Here is a 23,324-nt window from a genome sequence, read left to right as displayed (position 1 = left end):
GACCTCAGATTTGAATATGAGATTTAATAAAAAAAAAAGCTGTTAAGAGTTTTACATGGATCAAGCCTCTTTTCCTCCTAAAGTGCACTGGAATGATGCATTTAAATGTTGCATGCTTTATAGGGTGTAGAATCCCCAAGATCCATCCCAAAATATGGGCCTCTTAACAACATTTGGCATAGGGCCCCCAAAAGGGCTCGAAATGACCCTCCCAAAGTACAAGAGAATTAAAGCAAATTGGTATCAGTGCTGCACAGTGTTCGACAAGATTCACCTTTTGGAAAGAACATCCGAAAGCAATATCTTCCTTTTCGTCCAACTTGATTATGGTTTATTTTTCAAAAAAAGCCAGTATGAGTGCATATGACTCTTTAAATGTATAACTTTATCATAAAAACGCACTCAAAGAAAGCCACACAGATACTTGCAGAAATTGATTTTTGTCATCCAACCTCCCCTGCTCCCTTTCTTCTAGGAATCTCTCCCTTCGACGCCCTTTTCTGTCAATGTCTGATCAGGCGATTAGCACCCAAATCAGAGGCCCTCGGCTAGAGAGCATCAACCGTCTGACATTTAATTGCCGTTCTCTGTAACTGTAACCTTTCATGATAATTCATGCAGCTGAGTGAAGACAGAGGAGAAAGGGCAACGTTCATCCATCTACTGGGTAATTAAGCATATAGATAAAAGATGATGAGGGACAGAGAAAAAGGGAGAGAATGGAAGATAAGGAAACTTAGCTTTTCATGATGAGTGATTGCATTACGTTATGAAGGAATTTACACTTCGGAATAGATGAAAATGTTTATATTACAACACTGAAATGAAGACAATCAAGGGAAAAGTTAATGTAGCCATGTAATGTTAATGTAATTATGCGACACACTGTCTCTTTTAATTACTTGTTGGAAGTAAACGATGTTCTTGTCAGTTCAGTAGTGCACTTTCTGAGCACTGCTGCTATTAGTCGATCTGTATTCAGTGATATGTGAGTATGGCCATTATCCTCTTAATGTGTCTCCAGAGACTTTAATACCTTCTAATATTATTAATGGACTGTGACAGTATAAAAGGAAGATACATAAGGATGTCTGTGAAACCCGTGTGGGGAAAAAAAGCCACTGATGATAAAAAAAACTGCAGCCAACATGTTATTTTGGGGTTTTTTTTTTAACATGATGTGGTGTAGTGTAATATTAAAGGAGACCTATTATGCTTTTTCATTTGGTCCTTTCCATCAGTGTGTTATATAGGTTCTGTATGTAAGAGGTCCACCAGCAGAAGCTCCTCTCTCCCACAGAAAACATTATTTATCAAAAAATAACCTTTTCATAACATTTCAAACCCGCACTAAAGCACACACAGACTGACTCCTAACAGAGCAAACAACAAGGCCCCTCACGAAGCCAAACACATGAGTAAAATCTGAATCACATTGTTTTGAAGTACCCCATTGCTGTAAATAACAACCAAAATTACCATCACTGGCACACACAAAAACACCCACAAGCAGATGCACACATGTGCACGAGCACAAGCATGCACGGTGTGTTTTGCCTCAGTGGAGGCCATTATGCAAGAGAGCAGAGTGACCAGGGGACAAAAACAACCTGAGAATGAAAACAATGGCGTGTGATCACTCTGCCTCCTCACACGTCCCCCCCCGCCACTCCCTCTCCCTCAATTCAGAGAAACGCACAATCACTTGCATGCGCACACACAAACACAAACACACATTCGGGTAATAACAGAATTGCTTACAGAGGCACAATAACAGTAGCTGGTGATTCAGATTACTGAGTAGTTGTTTACCGCTGCTGGAGTAGAACAAGGTCTGTTATCAATGCTGATGCAAACATCTACTACAAGGCTCCCACAGCTACAATAAACTACTACTACTACTACCTTAAAAGTACCTTAAAATTAATAAAAACATTTACATTTTGGATGAAAATGATCCATATATTATGGTACAGTTTTATTAATTAATATAAACAGAAATACTTAAAACAAGTAGAGAGAATGTGCATTAACAAATAATGCTATTGTGAATCATTTATTTATTTATTTATTTATTTTTGTTAGCATGTATTAACTATTGGCTAGATACAGTAGTAGTAGTTGTTCTTTTGGTAGCTTCTATGCTGTGGGGATGCAGGCATAAGCATAATTCCTTAAATAAAACGGATGACTTTGAAATAAAAATGAAATCTTACCATGAGCGCCATGTTCTCCTCTATGCCTGCAGTTTTTCTTTTTTTTAAAGGCTGAGCTTAAAATTTAAGACTCCAGCCTTCGAGTTTGAAAGACTTGATCATTTACCAGTGCAAGAAGGGTGTAATTAAAATATACTACGGGTTGCATTATAAAAAGGTGTTGACCTCTAAGATACCAAAAGTCGGGTTATCTCAGTCGTTCTCGTTTCAATATTGGCCATTAAGTTGCAACCTCGATAGTTGAAATTACCGTTTAAAGCTGATTTAATCAAGTCATATGCCATAATGTCACCATGTTTTTAAATGTTTTGTTAATAGCTTTTTTTAGTATCAAAAATGAAAAGAAATGGTATTAGGGGAAATATCAGAAAATGCTCCAGCTGAGCAGCTAATTAGCCTGCAAACTGATGTTAGCAATGCACTTTTCCCCACTGAGTGTTTGTTGTGTGGTTGTTTGTTCAACAGGCTACGTTGAAGAACGAGACAAATTTGTAAGTTGAATAAGAAGGAGACTTTGGCAGGAAAGCTGATTGTTCAAAACCTTCCAGGCTCTGAACGCTGAAGGTCCTCATCTACTGAGATGTGGATGTCAAACCAAAGCAAAACTAGGAAGCAATAAGATAAAACCAAAAGAAGAAAGAAAGAAGTTTGCCATTTTCACCTTTTTAGCAATGGGTTATGGAGCATTTTGGCATCTTTCAAATTTTTGTTTAGGCACAAAATTTTGTTTTTGTTCACTTTTATAGCGTCATTTTCAGTTGCAGCAGGCAGATGTTTTCAACAAAAAACTCATTACACGACATGACAACATCACAGATATTCTGAAATCTGGTGTCAATGAACATCTACTTACCAGTTAATGTCTGTGGTTAGTATATCTGGGTTTTACTTGTGGCTCATGCACAGGAAGTTAGTCAAAATGCCAGCCCAATATTTAATGTTCATTATCCACATAAATCCCAGTACCTGTATTCGCTGTCCGGCTGCAGGTCTGTGACCAGGTGACTCGTCCCTGATTCCACAGTGATGGTTTGGTCGTCCAGGGTGATGACGTAGGAGCTGATCTCCGCCCCGTTACTGTTTGGCTCGTCCCACTTCAGCAGGAGGCAGGTAGACGGGGAGTGACCCGACTCCGAGGAGGTCGGGAGGTCCAGGAGAGCGAGGGAGGAGACCGGGTCAGGATTTGTCGCCGGGGTCCGGAAACTCACCTGCTCGCTGTGAGGACCAGCGCCTGCCTGATTCACCGCCTGTGTTGGGCACAAAAACATGGAGGGTGAGAGAGGCAGAGGCGTGGAGCGATTTGAGAGGCGATGATAAGCGGAGGGACAAAGGCCACAACAGATGGAGGTGAAATGAACTGGCAGCAGAGAGACGAACACAGTCAAAGCAAGAGAAAGTAAAATAGAGCAAAAGGCAAGAAAACCAGCGGACAGAGATGAATATAAATGAGCTGTCAAAGAACGTTAGTCTGTTTCTTGTGATGAGAAACACACATTTATATTCACCTCAACTATCCTCTATTAAAATCGCCAATTTCACTGCCTCTTACAAACTCATCAAGGAGGAAACAGGGAGAAAATATGGGAGTTTTTTAAGAACACATTTGCTTGATTATTAAAGCTTGAAGTAAAAAAAAAAAAAAAAAATTAACTGAAATGCTCTCTCAATTTATTTTAATTTACAAGTGAAGCATGCACTTTGCAGCTGTTAACTGCAAGACACAACAAGCTTTCGGCGAGGAGTGATGGATTTATTGTAATCCTCAAAAATATACAGCACTTTGAAGAACGAGAGGAGCGCTTATTTTTTCAGTAAAAAGATTAACTGCATCCACTTTCCAACCTTGACACCGGTACAATTCAAGGAGTAGAGGGCATGATTTGCTTTCTACAGAAAAGTCTTGACATACTACTTTATCTTGGCAGCAAACTGTCTATAGTACGTACTTTGAGGGTCCCACAACGGAAACTGTATTTGAGTCGTATTTCTGATTTATCTTTGAGAATCATAAAGAAAAAGGAGGACCTCTTGATTTACGTTATCCTTGCTTGAAAGTCTGTTCTTGCATAAAACAAGTGTGTGTCAAGCTCTGCAGATTTGAAACACTCCTACAGCAGGGGAACCTGCACTGGTTCATACAGGCCCAGGACGTAAGGAGTCACAGAGAGTTCAAACTAAGCCGATGCCTCTCAGAGCCACATCTGCCCCGTTATTACACATATGAACACACGTGCGCACAAAAGCAAACCATGTATACACACACACAAAAGCATTGATTGGGACATGAGGATGACCTTGTGTTTTCCTCTAAGCTATGAATGAGGCCATAAAGAAGTGAGCCATAAAATATGCTGTTATTGGATTCATAGCTTCAGAGGGGACATGAGAAAGCACTTGTGTGAGTGTGTGTGTGTGTGTCTGTGAGACAATGAAACAGCGCACTTGTTTATGCTCCAGATTAATAGTCCGAACATAAACGGAATCAATTATCATCAACCATTCTCTGCTCTCTGTCTGTGTTCCTTGCTTTTGATGCTCCTTTTACTGACATTTGTATGGGAGTGTTTTGCATCTGTCCTTGTTAGTGTCCTGAGTCTCGGCCATGCTTGCAACTGTGCTCATGAGTACGCACTTGTCTGTGCTCGATGCTGAATAGTTTATGCGCTCTCTCACAGGGTTCGTAAAGCTTTATGAGAGTTAAATTCAAGCAGTTCTCAAGTACTGAAACCTCTCAGAGCATTTATGATCCTATCTGAATTGTTACTACCTATTTTTGATATTTTCGTTAATTTCTCAAGGAATGAAGCGTAGAAAGAAGATTGGCTATTTCCACATGATTGTATGTTATTCTATGTTATTCTTAATGCCTGTCAACATTTAAAACATGACAGTTAAAACACATTTTCCAAACCCTGTTTTTGTTTCTTGTAAGCAAACATACATATGTAACTGTATGGGGGTGTGAAAAGCGAACATGTATTTCATGCTCAGAGGCAGGTGTGTCTCGGTTCGTAATACCTGTAGCCTGCAGCAGTAATCCGTGGCAGGTGTCAGGTCTGACAGTTCACACTGGGTGGCAGATCCACAGTAGATGAGCTCCATGGGTTCGTCTTCCCTCGCCCACTCCAAACGATACTCAGAGATGTCTGTACCCGAACCCTCGGGACTCTGCAACGGACAGAAACACACACTCAACTGAGGGAAATCAAAAAAAGAAAATACTGTCACGAATTGGGATGGAGGGCTAGACTGCCCAGAAAGAAAAATTTAAAACTAAAAAATAACCTCCTTAGACAGCTTCAAGACACCTCTGGCCTCTTTCTTTCTTACTTTGCTTATAAAACTGTTGCCTTACTTTGAATAAAAAAAATAAAAATAAGGACTGTATCTTTGTTTCTCTCACCTCCCAGTTGAGCGTTACGCAGGTGTTACTGGTGAGAGTGATGAGTGGCGCCCCGCACTGGCCAGGAGGACCCGCTGCAGTCGTCACCTCTGTCGGCTCGGAGTATGCCCCGAACTGAAAAGAGAAGAAGAGACACGGCACTCATGATGAAACTTGTTTGACCCGAGACAAGCCAAACAGGCAGCACAAATCAAACTGGGTTGTCTGTGAATATATTATATTGATATCATGATATGAGACTACATATTAGCTTAGATTTTAGTTATCGTTGTATCGTGTATATTATTTAAACGCCATATATCGCCCAGCCCTAGCTTGTGCATGTGTTCTGTTGGTGCCTCCCTGCATGTGTGTGCTGTTCTTCCCAATTTCAAATGTGTGTGCTGTGTTTGAGCCTGCATCTGATCAGCCAGTCTGAGTGCCAGTTCACTCTCCAGTCTGCGGACGGTCAAACCAATCAGACATTAGCATCAGACTGTGGAGCTGCTCTCCATCCAAACACAGATGCTGTTAGTCCGTCTGGGACACTCTGACCTCATAGACACTGGCCCCTTTGTCTAAGCGTGTCTGTTCGGGTGGCTACAATAAAAAACATTTTGTGTTGAATTGTGAGGTTCTTCTAATGTTCCGATCATATGAAGAGGATCAACAGCTCATTTCATGGACATGAGGGCCATTAAACACAGAGTTTCACAGTGGTCAAACGGAGAATTATCATTTTTTCATACAGACTGAACAGCTGATTTCACAATGTTTGTTCAGGAAGGGGATATTTTTTGGTCTGGTTTGGCGAATTACTAGTTGATGGGTTTTCTATTTCTATTTCTTTTTTATTAACATTATTATTCATCATATTCCTGCTGTGCGTATAAATTAATTTCTCACCCCAGCCTCGTTGGCAGCACGCAGCCGGAAGCTGTACGTGGCACCAGGTAACAGGCTACCGACGGTGCATTGCAACTCCGACCCATTGTAGACCTCCGCCGGCTTGGTGTCCCCCTCACTCATCTCCAGACTGAACACACACTCCTCACACACTCCCTCGGATGTCGGGGTGTCTACAGGACCACATAGTGAGAGAGAGAGAAGCAATCATAATCAAACAGAATATATGATTACATTTTATCTTTAGTTTTGTCACTTTTTCAATCACGTCCTCGGGATTCTTTCCTCCTCCAGCTGCTTCACATTGGTTGCAGTATGGTCAAAGTAATATATGACAGAGACAGTGGGCAAAAACCTCCATACATGTCTGACCTTCAACTCGTGCTACTAATTGCAGCAGCGCTGCCTGAATGTGACGTGATTAGGGCTGCGGCCAGCTGTATTAGCCTAGTTAAAACAAGTAGTTCCTCAGCATTTCAAGCTGGGAGACTCTTGCCTGCCAACAGATAACAGAACTAATCTGCAATAATGGTCTGACATTAGGAGAGTCAAGTCAGATATGAGGCCGGGTTAGGCATTTAATGAGCTAAATTAGGGCTCAATTAGGCTAAAACATGGTTGATAGAGGTTACATTAGTGTTGGCCGGGGACACATATCAAGCAGCCAGAGGGTGATTAAGCTGCCTTTCATTAAACAAATATAAAGACATTTTGCTAGATAAAACCAAACACAGTGTACGTGTGTGTCTGCACTCACCCCATTCTAACTGCACTTCCTTGTGTTTGGCTTTCCCCACAATCCTCGGCGGCTGGCAGGGCCCGGGTGGGACGCTTAATGTACGGACCGGAACACTAACAGTGCACTTCAGGAGCAGCGATAAACACAGGAAATCAAAACAGAGGAGAAGGAAGTAGAGTTATAGATCAGTTTGATTAATAACTGGAAGAAATGTTAATTATTCTCGTCGATTATGTTTCTGCAGATTGTAGATTTTCCCACAAATGTTCTACACTGATGCATCACTGTACTAAAATGTTGCCACTCGAAAGTTTTTGTGTGCGTCTTACAGGGCTGTGTCCTCCGGTGGTGATGCTACACACACGTAGGCGGTAGAAGGTCCCTGGTGTCAGGCGCTCACACATACATTCTGTCGCTGGACCACTGTACGCTACCTCCCACTGGCTCGCTGCTCACACAAACAGAAAAAACACAATTACACAACTGATCACAGCATAAGTTCAGTCACATGTTGAAGTCGATCTACTTCTTATTTTCTAAAAGTCAGAAATGTATCTACTTAATGCCTGCACACTACTTTATATAAGTGTGTTTGTTCTGTTGGACTGTGTGGGCACGTGAAATATATTATTCCGCCCTGTGTTATGCAAAAACTGTATAGGTTCATTTCCCAGCACAGCATGGAAAGCGATTTTGCAGCAGATGTTTGCGTAATGCACGTGCATGTACTGTGGCTACAACATAAAGGTGAATGGGGGCTGTGTGCTAAATCAGTGGTAACAAAGAGTGGAATATGGCTGCTATTCTTCTTAAGAGTGTAGGTGAGGGAAATGGATGCATTGAGAGAGGGCGCACGGATGGTACATTTTGATCTTTGAATTATTATAAGATGATTGACTTGAGAACGTGGTCTCAATTTAGCACTAAGTGTGCCATGTACGGACAGAAGAACGCACAGATGGATGGAAGACTTACCTTCAGAGCATCCCTCGGATATCTCTAGCAGGTACGTGAGAGCCTCTGAGCCCCCGTTGTCCTGGGGAGGATCTGTTGGAGGAAAAGTTTTAGTTTAGGTTACTATCACACATAAACATCAGGAATATGCGTAAAAATTTTCAACATGGCCTTCAAGTGTTTTGGAAGAGGTGTCAAATTACAAAAAATGGCCCAGTGACATTCATAAGTCATCTGTTTTCATGACATTTAGCATCCTCATCAATTCTGAAGACATTATACAGTTTCTCATAAATTGTCAGGGGCTGTGGCAGCTTGTTTGTCTTTCAGCCAGGCAAAAATGATCCCACAAGTCCCACAGAGCGCAGTTATCAAACCGCAGCCAAATGTTTCAGTAGCAAGACAGCTGGTGGGAAATTTCTCTAGTTTCTATTATTTCTGTATTCATCTGCATGCAGACTGCAGAAACATTGACGGTCACTATAGAATAAAACACTACTGGGGAGGATTTATTATAGATTATTGGTGGCACAGCCCTGGGTAATACTGTCTAGATGAAAACAAACCTAAAGCAAAAATACAGCAGTTATATCACTGTGAAATGGTGAAGCTGTAGCTCGTGCAGAAATCACACTACTTACTAGACAATAAAGGGAATTTGACAATAACATAAATAGACAATAAACACTTTCAAATGTGTCGTAGATCAGTGATCTGAGGGGTGATCGAGAGACATGATTGCAACATTAGAGGAAGGCCAGGCTGCTCTGACTCCTGAAGTACTAACGCAGGACAGATGGATGATAGCAGACATGATGACTTTTATTGCTGCTACCTCAATTTCATGAACACCTCAGGGGCAGCAGTTCGTCAATGGTTTCTCACCTTTCAGCAATAACAATAATGAAGGATTTTTTCTATCATCGCTCAAGAAAACCCAACTAATTATAGGATAAGTTCACCCAAAAAGTGAAAATGCAGTCATTATACACTCATGCTGATAGAAAATGTCCCAGGGAGTCATGAGATCCCAAATTGAGTCGAGGAGATGTTATTCACACCCATTTTAAAGTCAAAATCTTCACTGTAGCTGCTGAGCTAAAATGCACACCCCATCTGAAAATGGGTGGACGATCTGAACCGTGGATTGAGGGTGTAAATAACGTCTGTTCAAATCAATTTCAGATCTCTTGGCTTCTGGAGACTGGGACTACATCGGATCGGTATGGAGCAATTTATGGGGGTTTTTTCAGTATGTTTTTTATAGGTTTTAAAACAAGTCCCCTTCGTGGGAGAATGCCGCAACATTGTTTTGCTGCTGTGTGTTAGGACTACTGTTCATCTGTATGTATGAATGCGTGGGTGCCCATTCTTACCCCATGTAACGGTGAATCCGTAGGGCGTTGCTGTGGTGACACAGGGTGCAGATGGAGGGCCTGGTTTGTCTGGATTGGTGGTGCACACCAACACTTCACTGGGACTGCTCTTTCCCTCCATGTTTGATGCTATGAGCTGCGGGGATGGAAATGTACAACAGAGGGTTAAAGTATTTTAAGAGAGAAAAGGCACAAGAAAAGGTGGCATAAGGGCGTGAAGTAGAGGGGGGATGGTGTGAGGGTAGAAGAAGAAATAAAATGAGTAATAATGGAGTGTAAGGCAAAAAGAAGAGGCACAGTCGACCTGGTTGGATGAGCGAAGGGAACATAAAGAGAAATCTATCAAGAAGTAAAGGAACGATCCTGATTAATAGAAACCATTACTCTCTGCTCTTTCATCTGTGGTTCTCCTGGCTCCTCTGCCTTCATTTCTCTTCAGTTTACTCCCTCCATTACCCCATCCTATGGACAATCAATTTTGCTTTGTTCCCAGATGTTCGCACCGCAAAGAACATCACAAAGAACACCGAGGTGCCTCTTTGTGTGTGAGCATGAGTGTGTTTGTGTCATTAAACATCCACCGTCCCATCTGACAGTGTGATCGAGGACACAGAAGGCTCATGTAAGGTGTTGTTTGAGATGATTGCACAATAACACACTCCTGATGACACACACGAGTACCTGCATTAACACTCAGGCAGACACACTTACAGAGTACAGCGATCTCCTGTCGGTACACTTTGTTTCACAATGTTCTCACATCATGAATAGCTATCAAAGCTCTTAGTGAAGCAGGACTGCTTCTCTGCTTGGCTGGATTGCTTTGTATCGCTAGTGGTTAAATTGCAGCCAATTCTGTTGTGGGTAAAATGCTGTCTTCCTTGATTTGATGGATTTTGTATTACCACAGAAATACATCTGGATAGGTTGGTATCCTTGGCAACATCATTTCCATTAATGGAAGGAGAACATCTGACTTAAAATTGAGCAAGTAAGTAAGTTAAAAGCCGTTCTCTGTACTTTTTATTATCAGTAAATCTGTCAATTATTTTCATGGTTTCTCGATTTTGTATTTTAGTCTAAAAAAACAAAAAGACAAAACAAATGCTCATTTCTCAGGGACATTCTTCAGTGAAACGTCCAAAAACGACTCAACCTCTGTTATATATTCTGCTGAGAATGTTTCCGACAATGTTCAAAACTAGAGAAATCCACAAGTTTACTCAAGGTAAAGGTGTGTTTCATTTTGTGCTACAGAGAAGTCGTCAAACAAGAAGAAAGGTAAGCTAACATAAGCTTCTGTTTAATTTCAGGTCAACTCTGACAGTGTTCAGCACTCACCAGAGACTTTAGTTCCCTCTCTTCTCTATAATGTTTTTAGCTGTTTACTGCATTTACAAACATTTGCTTTCTTTAGAATTAGATGAGAAGATCGATAGCCTACTATGCGGTAAATTGTAGCTACAACGAGCAGACAGTTAGCTCAGCTTAGCACTGGGAACAGCTAGCCTAGCTCTCTCCAAAGATATAAAACCTGCCTACTACTAGAATTATTTCTTTCCAAGGTTCTTTAACTACTTGGACTACCACTAACCAGTGACAACAAGACTACAGTGGCGCACTGCCTGTTTCCAGTTCACTAATCTAAGCTAACTAAGCTAAGAAAGTGAATTTCCCAAACTGTCTATCGATTTCTAATCATTCCTTTAAAGTACTTCTGTAACACAAAGGTAAGAGGCAGGGAAAGTAGGAAAATCGTCACTCACACTCATGCAGAAACACACACACCCACCAGCATCCACATCACGTCGTCACTTACCCTGAATTTATACTGTGTACTCCTCTTCAGGCCTTGTACAGTACAGGTCAAGTTTTCTCCAGTGTACTTTGGATGAAAGTCTGTTCCCTGTGGGTGAAACACTGTCAGTAATCTGCGTGTGCGAGTGTTTCTTTCAGCATCGATTAGCATCAGTGTACATTTTCGGGGCATACGGATGCAATAAATGCTGACTTTTGCATCATATATATATATATATATATATATATATATATATATATATATATATATATATATATATATATATATATATATATATAAATGTGTGTGTGTGAGGGAGAGAAGCAGCGTGTGGGAGCCATTCATAAGCATACGGTGTGCTTTTCTGTCTGTATGTTTGCGTATTATACGATTTGCTGCGCTGTGCATCTGCTTTACATTTCCCCAAACAATTTTGCAATGCATTATGCATGTAATTTTAAATATTTTCTCGTATTGTGTTTTTTAAAGTAGATAGTTTTCAGGTGTAGATTTTTTTTCTCCTTATTTTCTGCCTGTGGGATTCAAATGGCTGATAGCACAGGTTTCCTGTTTCATGAGGGTGGCTATTAATGTAATTAAAGGGCATGTGCCAGCGCTGTAAACTTTATATGTTTTTATAAATTGTGGGTGGTACTCACGCTGTTGTCCTCCTGGATCTCAAGTGTGTATTTGAGCTGCTCCTCGCTTGGACTGCCCTCAGGACGTCCCCACTCCAAGGTCACCCAGGACACCCCCGCCCTGACCAGCCGCGGTGCTAGAGGCAGAGCAGGCAGGGTGCCCATGGTGTAAAACACCACCTCTGTGCTGAAGCCACTGCACGTAACACAAACACATTTCCATTTCATTCACATTTTAGTTTTCATTTACCTCGCTGAAGCAGACTATTGACTTGTTGGAAAAGGGACAGCTGTGCAAGAGCAAAGGGAGGCTGTGCATCATGAATCACAAATTCAGCAGAGCGGAGCGGTTTGAAAACGTGAAAGTAGAAAATGTGAATAAGAAAAAGGGCACATGAGTGCTCATTAGAAGGGAGTGCAGGGGCTGCAGGTGAGGATGGGGTCGTGTGGAGCTCTCGGCGGAGTCGTGACAGGGGAAAAATACTATACATGTCAGAAGCCAGACGGAAAAGATAGAGGAGCCGGGGAGGCTAATTTGCGAGTTACAGGAGGGAAAGAATTTGAATGTATGGCCAGCAGCAGAGGTCTGAGAGGTTGTAAAACTTTTTCCAAGTAAGAAAAATAGCGAGTCATCTGAAGCTTGCGTGTGCCGGCTATGTTTGCGCCTGAGTGTGTGTGTCCGTGGCTTCAAAGGGGGAATCAAGCTGAAGGATGCATTAGGGCCGCTTTGAGTTCAGCGGGGGAGTTAATATCTCCTCCCTTGCTCTCGCTGCCCTCTATCACCTCCTCCCTTCTCCCTGTCACCCTAACGACTGCAGGCGAAATGCTCCCCGCCGTAATGACAAAGAGGAGATGAGAGGAGAGGGGAAATGGAGAGAAAATGAGAAAGAGGGAGATGAGTCATGTCACATGCAGAATAATGGCCACAGATGGACTGGTGCATGTTTGTGTGTCTGGGTCTGTCCATCATTATGAGGGCGTATCATGAAAAACCCATATGTTGCAGCTGACATACAATTTGCTCCCATAAGTCTCCATGGTAACTAAAAACATGGTTCGAGACCTCGCCTCATATGCAGAGCTAACTGTCAGGACATGAGAAAAAGCTGTCATGTGTTTCAATGAATCCATGCTCCTTTAGTGCTTGGACAAGGAACAAGAAGGAGTTATGGCATCTGCCTTCTGTGTACGAATACATTTTTGCTCGAGTGTACATGTGTATACAGTAATGGGTATGTGTATACCTTGTGCCAATGTCGTTGTGCGCAGCCACTCTGAACGTGTAGCCGCAGGCGGGGTACAGTCGTGTCAGCTTACAGTGTCTCTGGCTCCCAAAGTAACATTCTCTGAAAACACTGTTCTTCTTTCCCTGCAGAGGAAAGGGGAGAGATGTATGCACAGAGAAAAAACAAGTTAGATAAGATGAGAACAGAGGAGTAAGATAAATTGCAATAGAAGATTAAATTAAAGAATAAAACAGATAAGGAACAAAAAGCCTGATGAAAAGTAGGGCCCGAGGTGGATTGGAAAGGCGTAATTTACATGCTTTCTACATCTTGACTGAGGAGGTGAATGTCACCATCCGTTGAGTGACGTTTATGATTGGTCTAAGTGCTTTTAAAAAAATAAAGGGGAAAGCATGACAAGCTGCTTACCTCATCCCACTCGAGCAGGTAGTTTGTGATTTTGGATCCGTTGTCGCCTGGGGGCTGAGGACGGCAGGGAGACGGGCCGAGCGAGGCAGAAAAGAGACGAGAGAGAGACGGAGAGATTAGTGGGACAGACAAAATACCTGCCGCGCTTTCATGATTGGCCACATATTCTGTCTGGCTCACCGATGTCACTCTTTATCAGTGTCAGCGAGAGTGGGGAAATATTAATTGTGTGGAAAAGGTCAGAGAGATGATGACACTGTGTAAGAATGTCTCTCTCTTAGGTGCTTTAGGGTTGATAAAGTCAAGCTGGAAGATAAACCAGGTGAAGCAAAACATACTTTCATCAGAGAATTAAGATTTATTGCCAAGTGTACCACTGTGTGGCAGACACGGACACATGAAATTAGACAGAAAGAACATTAGATTGCTTTTTAATAAGCAAATGTGCTAACAGAAACAATATCATGTTGAGTCACTGTGATGTTTACTGGGTTTTAATGTGTTTTAATTTATGACAGGGCTCCCACACATCCTTAAGTATCAAATTCAATGAATTTTAAAGGACTTTCCAGGCCCAGTTCACTCGAATTCACAAACAGAAGTTTGAGACATGGATCAAGATTAATTACTGTTACAACACAGATTTTTTTTTATAGTGAGAGCTAGAAACGTTTTACAGGAGTTCAAAAGAAAAATACTTTGCACATTAGTTCATGAGCCAGGTGCGTAGGAGAGGGACGAGTACACCAAAAGTTGCAATTAAACTCCCCCACACTGTCTAACTTGCAAAAATACAATTATTTGCGATTGTTTCAGTGCTAGACCTTCGTCAAACATTTGCATTTGAGTGTGCTTGCAACAGGAGCGACAGTTGAATGTGTGTGTTTCTGCAGGAGACGTGCAGACAGGAGACTTTAATTTCTATTCACCGACAAATATATAAATTCACATGCACAATGCACATTTATGTCTATTTTCAAAAGCTTTCAAGGCTTTTTTATTACCCTCCAGTTCACACACTTTCAAGGATGACCATGTCCGTGCCTTTACCTTCCACTGTAGGGTGAGCGTGCTCTTGGTGCGGTGGGAGAGTTTTGGGGATAACGGGACGTCGGGGACGCTGCAGTGTGTGGTGAACGAGCCGGCCTCTGAACTCGAGCCTCGAACCGAGTTGTACATCGCAGACACCCTGAAGCAGACACGCAAAGACGTCAAGTAATCAAACACATGGCAAGATGGGGCTACAACATAAACATACATACCTAACATACAGAATTAAACTTTTTTTGAGGAGGAGGAAGAAGAAGAATCCTTACCGTACGTGGTAGTCTGTCGCTGGCCTTAGGTCTTTCAGATGGTACTCCAATTCTTCGCCACTGAAACACACACACAAAAACAAAGCAGAAGAGTCACACCAGCGTCCTTGTGCATTTGCAGCGTCGTTCATTTTAGCTTTTGTTGTATTCCCCACCTGTATATAAGGCGATACTTTCCGTCTCGTCCCTTATCTGAGAGAGAGACCTCGAAGGAGCAGGACACAGGCATCCCGTTACCTAGCCTGTTCACCAGCCCTGCCGGGGGGGCCCAGGACAGCCGTGCAGCCCGCGCCTGCACATTGGACACCTGCAAGACACGCATAACACAAATAGTGTTTGTTAAATGCACAATAGCTACGTTTCCGCCTTAAGTATACCAAACTTTTAGTTCCAGGAGCTACTTTTCAAGTAGTCTGCAGACTGAAGATGCTTGAGGATGAGGTATGAAAAAGTGACGGCTGTTTTTGTGCGTCATCCAACGAAGTACAAATACTCCGTTACTGTACTGAAGTAAATTTTTCATGTATCTGTACTTAACTTCTGTATTTATTTTTGTGACAACTTTTTACTTTTTACTTGCTACATTTTAACACAAATAACAATGATAATAATACACGGAACTGGACTTCTGGTCTGTCTATCCGTCATATGCTTTCTTCTGTCGACATACAATGAACTTGGCTAAAATAAAATACTGTGAGTTTTCGGCCAATTAGAAATGTTCAGCACTGCAAACCCAGCCCACAAAGTTCCTGTATATCCGGAAAGTACAACCACTAAGCAGGAACTTTTCGGGGGGTATAAAATAATGTTCCGGGAACATTCCTGTAATGTACCCTGGTCCATGCCACACAAAAAACACAGAGTTCCTCCAAAGGTTCCTAGTCTCTGGAGAAAGTTCCTGTGTTGGAAACATGGCTAATGTAGCCGAGCACAGTCGCCCATGCACAGAATGTTTCCATTTATGTAGTATTTGTATGTGATCCTTTCTATTCTAATCAATTCTAGGAAGCAGAAACTCTACCTTCATGCATATATAGGTAAAAAGGATCCATAATGGTGTGTATTTTGCTGTAATTTCTAATGTGGATCTATGTCTTTTGATGTGTGTCACTACAACCATCGCTCCGCACGCCTCAGTCACATCCATGTCGGGAACACGGCAGAACATTAAAGAAGAAACACGAGAAAGAGGCCTGCAGTGCATGTTAGTGCGTTTAACCGTGTGCCCGTCTGTGCGCCTGCAAGTGTGTGCATGTTTATGGGAGCTTTAGTCGCGGCACATGGTGGGTGAGCCAATTTAGCACAGTCTGCTGCTATTCCAGACTCCACATCCACTGAATAGGCGATGAATGTGGCTTGAGGGCACTGCAAACCACAACCATGCCCAGACAGTCTGTGAGGAAGGCAGACAGACGGACTGACAGACAGACAAACAGGGGGGAAAAAACAACAGGAAAGACAGACGTGAATGTGGTTTTATTGAGAGTTTTGATCATGATGATTAGATTTTATGAGATCACATGACTGCATCCACATGAGAAGGCATGCATGGCACTACTACGACCACTTTTTCTACCTTTATTCGTTCACTTTGCTTATACGTGCACTGTGGATACACACATGTGATGCCAATGCTGAATGACCTGATGATGAACGCTGATGTATAAAGCGGTTACAGAGAGAAAGACAGTGAGACAAACAGAGACGGACTGACAAACAAGGAAATAAAGGAGTGCAAAGAAATGAAAAGAAGAAACAGGATGGCGAACAGATGAAGAATAAAAGGCATCAATTAGAGGTTTGTGGTCCTCTTTGACCCTGTCTTTTCTCGAAACTGATCCTACACACAAAAACTGTATAGGATCAGTTTTAACTTCATTTTAGGACCTTGATTAGTCAGTCAATGCACCATTGCGAGGAAATTTGAATATTAATATCCAATAAGCAACCTGCAGAAACATTTTAATTGGTGTAATGCCTTACTGAGAACGCCTGCCATAATCGAATCGTTATGTGAATGAAAATGTAGCCCGTGCTGTTACGAGCTCCCAGGCCTCTCGAGGTGACTAGTGGTGCCGCTGCGTCTTTCTCCGAGCACAAAGAGTAGAGCGGTACAGGGAGAACTCAAAAGAGAATTACTCCTTTCCCCCTCCACTGCTTCAACGCTTCAGTTCATTCTGTTTATAAGAAAGCAAGCAGTACAAGCAGAGGAACACAAGGTAATAATGCGAACATTTTTAGATGAAGGAGAGCGTGTCTGTACAGAACACCGCTGAATCAATCAGGAGGCACTTCTGCTGCTGCAGGGAGGACAGTTAAACCTATTGTCTGTCTGCAGAAATGAACGAAGATAAAGGTCAAAAGTGACAGAACTTCAAATCTGCGGTTAATGACATAAAATAGCAATCGATGACACAAGGAGGTCTCGAAAAAATGTTATCCTTCTCTTCCTTCCCTTCTCTGAATCGACTATAATAAACTTGCCGTCTCAGAGAAGAGGTGATTTGAGGTTACGGGGAGCAAATAAATCGCTGCAGCGCATCAACTTCAATTCCCCTGAAGGGCTCAAAAACTCTTCTTTTCGCGTCTTATCTTCACACTCCATTTTCCCTCTCTTTCATCACTCCATCCTCTCTTGTCTATTTCAACCCTGTCAAAAGCTCGCAGATATCAAATTGTCCAATCGCAAAGCCTTCTGCCTTCCCTGCTAGTAAGCAATTCCTCTCTACCAAACCATGTCTGCACAGCTCCAGCTCATTCATTCACAATCTCCTTTGGGGGAAGGAAAAAGAGCTGTTAGTGTTTACAGTGTTTTTCAGCTGATAAAGGCATGGAGGGAAGTGAACAGTGTGGACGAGCAGATACTGCCCTCATGTGGCCAAGGTGGGCAGAGCTCCAGTGATCAGTTACCTTCCCTGTGACTGCACGAGTACATAGCTACAGTTATAATTATCAGTGTAAGCATCTGATGAGCGGATGAAAACGTGGAGAAGACATCAATGCTCGTGCCAGCTATGACCGCATCAGACAGGAGATGATTGATGAGAGCGGTTATAAGAGAGTCGGGTTAGTGTGTCTGTGCAGCTGCTGGAAGAGGTATGCATACCAACCTGTGGTTTGTCGATTGTAGACAGCATGTCCTGAACACGCTTCCCCTCTGAGTCATGATCTGAGGAGACAGACAGAAAAAAGAGTAATTATTTTTTAAAAATCAAATACAAGAGGATTATTCAGCAAAACAGAGAGACTGGCGCGGCAGGTGTGACATGAGAGAGATCACATGATTGCAATCTGTGTGCACAAATCCTGCACTTCTGAATTTGAGTTCGACTTTTTCAATTAAATGAAAGACAGAAAAGTAACATTCAACAATCCCAAGTTTCAAAACATGCACTTTTGCCAGTTTTGGCAGCGCCGCTGAAAAACGATGCTGCTGACGAGAAGAGGGGTTTTCAATTCCCACAAGCCATGTTATTCTGATATCTAGAAATCTATGGCTCATTATTGTCCAAAGTCAGCCAAGGTTCGCATCCACATTGGCAACTGTAGCGTCGAAAAGTCAGCTAAAAATGCCTTGTGACGCTCTAATCACCCCTGTGGAAGCATTCCAAAGAGTAATTCAGTCGTCTGTGAAAAAAAAGAACAATACACAAATAGCTCAAATAGAGTAAAAACAGACCTAGTTTCGTAAAAAAAAAGTGTGCTGTCTAATGGTGTGTGACGCAACACTTGTTTTCTTCAGCGACCGCCTAGTTCATCTCATCAAGTCATGATGAGCTTGGCCCTTGGAAAAAAACCCCCCACTAAATTATCCGGCGTTGCTCAGAAAGGCATTAGTCACGAATTCCTGACCTCGAGCGAATAAAACGGGGATCACCAGAAAAAATATATGACTCATATTCCACTGTGACTATTCTGTTCTGAGCATTGGATCTGGTGATTATCTCGCAGAACTAATTATCCTAATCACGTTTATGTATCATTTTCATTCAATTGTCCCTACACCTGCGAATGTTTATCCACGGACTGATCTGAAGTCGGCTGTGTTGTTGTTGTTGTTGTTGTTGTTGTTGTTGTTGTAGCCCCGCAGAACAGCCTGTATGCGTGACATTATACTGAAAACAGAGCCATACGTATGTCATGACTGTGTTGCTATATAGTGCTGCTGCTGGCTCTTGTGATTAAAATATCTGTTATTTTTTCACTTGTATTTATCTGACACAGATACAATACAGCACACTAGACCAGATACAGCTGTTTATCTGCATATTTCATCCCCATGAGGAGACGTCAGGAAAAACACAGATCCTTCTGGAAAACACCAATCAGAAGGTCAGGTGTTTCGTGGAGTAACAGTTATCTCTTTAAACTAAAAACAAATGTAATCACTGCACTGACAAATCAGAAAAAGGCCATGTATTTGATTTATTGTGGAAACCATTGGTTAGTTGACAATCAGACAATCAGTGAATAATGCTCAGCAGCTAACAGTGAAGATTCTGACTATAAAATGTGTGTTAATAATGTAAATAATGTAAATAACATAAATAATGCGAGGCTGTTTTGCTGTGAAGCGCCAGGAAAATGATTTTGTAGGCGACAAAACTTTCCATCAGCATGGGGGTTAAGAAGATCATGACTAAAATATTCATTTCTTGGGTGAACAAATCCTTAAAGTCAGTCATCGAGCAAGAATGTCAGACATTTAGGTATTTAGTTGTTTTTCTCGTCATTGTAAATTGAATTTTTCTTTGGATTCTGGACTGTCTTCAGACAAAACAAGCCGTGTGAACACATCACACGGTGCTCAGAGATTATGAAAGGCATTTCCCTCTGACCTTTTGGATGATAATTCATTGATCGATTGATTGAAATAACAATCGAAACATCAATTGATAATGAAAATAATCACAAGACGCAGCCCTTAAGTCATTTATAAGGCATAAAAAACATACTGATAATCCTTCTACACTTTGTCATGTTATAGGGTGAGGGGTAGCATCCTCTTTGAAAGGAAGAAGCAAGTATCACACACACGTGTACAGGTCTTTTCCAGTGATACACTGTGTCTAAAGGTGATTTATTGATCACTCGGGGTTGTTAGGAGGGCGAGTGCAACTCAGTGAAGTGTGTGTGTGTGTGCACATGTGTGGGTAATGGAAGTCTTTCCCCCTGTGTGATCCCCACAGTTGAGGTTTTTCCGACCAGAGGAGGCCTGCTTTCTCCATCTGAGTCTGACCACTGTAAATCACACAGGATGTGTGTGTGTGTGTGTGTGTGTGTGTGTGTGTGTGTGTGTGTGTGTGTGTGTGAGAGAGAGTCAGCAATCCCAAAAACGTGTGTGAAACCAAGTCTGTCTGATGAGTGTGTTACAGGACTGACGCCTATGCACAAACATAGACGGTATACCTGTGTGCAAGGTAGTTTGTGTTTGGAATATTTTTCTGTGTACTTGGAGCAAGTGATGAATGAGAGATTATGTGCGTGTGTGCGTGCAAATGTGTGTGTGTTAGTGTATGTGTGTGTGTGTGGTTAAGTCCCTTTGACAGGTTCTGTGGAGGAGAGGGCCTTACTGTGCCTGGGGGTACACTTATGAGTCATGGCAACAGTGATGTCATGGAAGCACAACCTCAACTTGACCTCCGTGTGTATGTGTGTGTTAGACAGAATAAAAAAAGGAGTGTGTGTGTGTGTGTATGTGTGTGTGTGTCTCCAAAGTCCCAGTATCAGGTTACAGGACATTGGTGATGGGTGCTCGGAGGAGGGGGGGGGAGTTAAGCTACTGTGTGTGCATGTGTGCGTTGGTGCCGGCGGTGCGGTTGGAGTTCAACAGGTGAAGTACACATTCTGAATCACCGCTCGACACACTGGCTCATTAGCGCACTATTTTTTCATACACACACTTGTACCCTTTCATCCACTTGGACAAAACTGAGCTTTTTTCTCTTTTATGGAATGAAAAAAAGGGCACACAGCTCCAGACACGAACGGCTCCGTCAGCTCACCGGGCCGACCCGGCTTATTCCACCCATTCATTCACAGCTGAGTGAAAAAGGAGAATATGGCCTGTTTAATGCTGCAGTCCTGTAGCTACTTGTCCGCCGCAGCTTTACAACGGTTAAGACGAAGAAGAGGTGGAATTCCATTACGGCATCGTTTCAGCTGTCGGTTTGGCAAACAACAGATGTTGATAATCAAACGACGTGCATGCCAGGCCAATAGCTTCTCTGGGAGAAGTTCAGCTTTCCTGGGAACGGGAGAAATTAATTTTGTTTTTGCTGCCCTAGCTGTAAAATAGTTTTTTATATATATATCAGTATGGAATGATCCCTTTCTAATGTTTGCCTAGTTTTTATGGTTGATTTGATCAATGCCAGTACTGGCAGATTAGATTAACATCTTTTTTAAGATATCACTGTTTTTTTATTACCTCCACTGAGGAGTTGGATGGCTGGTTTGTCAGCAGAATTACACAAGAACTTCTGAACAGATTTCCACGAAACTTGGATGGAGGATGGGGCTCGGCTCAGAATAGACCACATCAACTTTTGGTGCGGATCCGAACGAAGGGATGGATCCAGGACTTTTTTTTTCTCACCGTCTTTAACAATGTGAGATAGTGGTTAATCTCTCGGGGAACAGTGCATGGATCTTGATGAAAGAAATCTGGCATATTTAGGTAGCTGGTATCTATGAGTGAGTACAAAAGAGGAAAGTTGGGCCTTGGTGGAGGTATGCGCTGCACCATTGTTTATTTATGTTATGAAAACTGTAGTGAGAGTATTATCCAGCCACATTAGAACAAAATCCTTCCTGAGCAGTAGGCGTTTTGTTCATTTTTTAGGGGGTTGGACTCTTTCATTCACCCACAACTAGCGATGGTGATTTCATGACTGTGTCAAAGCCATGGTCGGGCTGATAGCTTGTGTCAGATAAAGGACCGATGATTCAGACAACCTAGACTAACATATTCAACTAAACAACCCCTCTGTGGCTGCACTCTCTCTGCTACTGCTGTTTTGCATTGTAACCTGCAGCTTCCTCCTTCATTCTCAAAAGGTTGAATGAGGAGACGGAGCTTAGATCCAAATGTTTACTTGAATGACTCCAAACTTAATGGCTGCATTATGCAACTCTTTGCAGCCCAACTGCTTCTACACTGAAAGAGACAGACTTATATTTCAGCGCTGTGAAAATAGAAAAAAAAAAAGTTGGCCATCCTTCAAACTCAGCTTGGGACAGAACTAAGAGATTTATTTAATATTTCAGGAGAGCGGTAATAAAATTTGAAAGACACTACTGCTTTACCTCACCGCTGAGTGTTATGACTCCTTGTGGTTGTTGAGTCCAGCTGCTTAAGTGTTTAATATAGAGAAGAACCACAAAGAGCTGATGCTGACGGCTGAAACTGAATCTCTTCCCAGTGTAACTCCACACACACACACACACACACACATGCACACACACCTCTCTGTCCTCACTGTCCCTCACCTCCTCTCTCTCCTCTGTTTATGTGCTGCCCACGCACCCTCACTTCCTCTCCCCGTCTGACCTCACATCCTGTCTGTGTCTGACCGCCTGTGTTTGATTACTGAGGACAACCAGACGGAGCGAGGGAGCGCAGCGGACGGCAGGAAAAGAAGAGGAATGAGGAATTGAAGGGGGGAGGTGAGGCGAGGAGGGAGGGGGCGGCAGACCGAGCCAAAACCAGGCGAGAGGGGGGGATTTAGAGGAAGAAAGAGAGACGCTAAAGGACAGACTGCTGAGAGAGGGAGAGCGAGGACAGGCAAGAGGAGTCTGGGTAAGAGATTAGGTACAAAAACACAAGGAAATTGAGAGACAAAGAGCGAGCCAGGGATCAACAGAGAGGAGGAGAAAGGGAGGGATGAAAGGAGAAAGGGAGGAGAGGGCTTAGGAGGATGTGAGCGAGGATTACACAAACGTTTGTGACATCATCAGTAGGCGCAGAGCAGATGCACACCGCAGATTTCAAATGTGGCTGAGGTACTACTCACTGCCTTTTGGTTGTTGCTGTGATAAAGCTGGGAAGTGGGAGGAGGCACTGACTCTTGAAGTTTTCCTCCCAACTGTAAATTTCCATTTCACAGTTTTCTTTGAGTCACCTAGGTAATTTACCAATGCTACAAGTTTGTTTCAGAGCCATGCACTGAAGAGAAAGCTACGACAGCCGTTAGCTTCTGCTGCTGATGCTAACGGTCAGGGCGCAAATCAAGGCTGTGGCAAATTCAGAACGTTTTCGTCGTCTTAGAAAAAGAAAAAGTTACATTTTCGAAGGAAATATGTTTACTTGAGTTCTTACCGCGAGTTAGATATAAAGACT

At 42.5% G+C, this 23,324-nt stretch overlaps 1 protein-coding gene across 2 annotated transcripts in view; it reads right to left on the bottom strand.

Annotated features, from left to right (window-relative positions):
• fndc3ba (fibronectin type III domain containing 3Ba) overlaps positions 1–23,324 on the bottom strand; it is a 98,568-nt gene that overhangs the window by 14,064 nt on the left and 61,180 nt on the right. For both annotated transcript variants that reach the window (XM_073483071.1, XM_073483070.1), the window contains exons 8-23: positions 18,094–18,152; positions 15,136–15,287; positions 14,981–15,040; positions 14,715–14,853; positions 13,665–13,718; positions 13,254–13,378; positions 12,031–12,205; positions 11,393–11,479; positions 9,574–9,709; positions 8,219–8,290; positions 7,573–7,691; positions 7,262–7,367; positions 6,505–6,677; positions 5,620–5,733; positions 5,235–5,384; positions 3,183–3,463 (exon numbers count right to left, since the gene is read on the bottom strand). In XM_073483071.1, the coding sequence (XP_073339172.1) occupies positions 3,183–3,463; positions 5,235–5,384; positions 5,620–5,733; positions 6,505–6,677; positions 7,262–7,367; positions 7,573–7,691; positions 8,219–8,290; positions 9,574–9,709; positions 11,393–11,479; positions 12,031–12,205; positions 13,254–13,378; positions 13,665–13,718; positions 14,715–14,853; positions 14,981–15,040; positions 15,136–15,287; positions 18,094–18,152 (2,002 nt within the window). The remainder of the gene's footprint in view (positions 1–3,182; positions 3,464–5,234; positions 5,385–5,619; positions 5,734–6,504; positions 6,678–7,261; positions 7,368–7,572; positions 7,692–8,218; positions 8,291–9,573; positions 9,710–11,392; positions 11,480–12,030; positions 12,206–13,253; positions 13,379–13,664; positions 13,719–14,714; positions 14,854–14,980; positions 15,041–15,135; positions 15,288–18,093; positions 18,153–23,324) is intronic.

This window comes from Pagrus major, chromosome 16 (genome assembly GCF_040436345.1).
Source record: "Pagrus major chromosome 16, Pma_NU_1.0".
NCBI lineage: Eukaryota > Metazoa > Chordata > Actinopteri > Spariformes > Sparidae > Pagrus > Pagrus major.
This window is presented reverse-complemented; position numbering and strand designations above follow the sequence as displayed.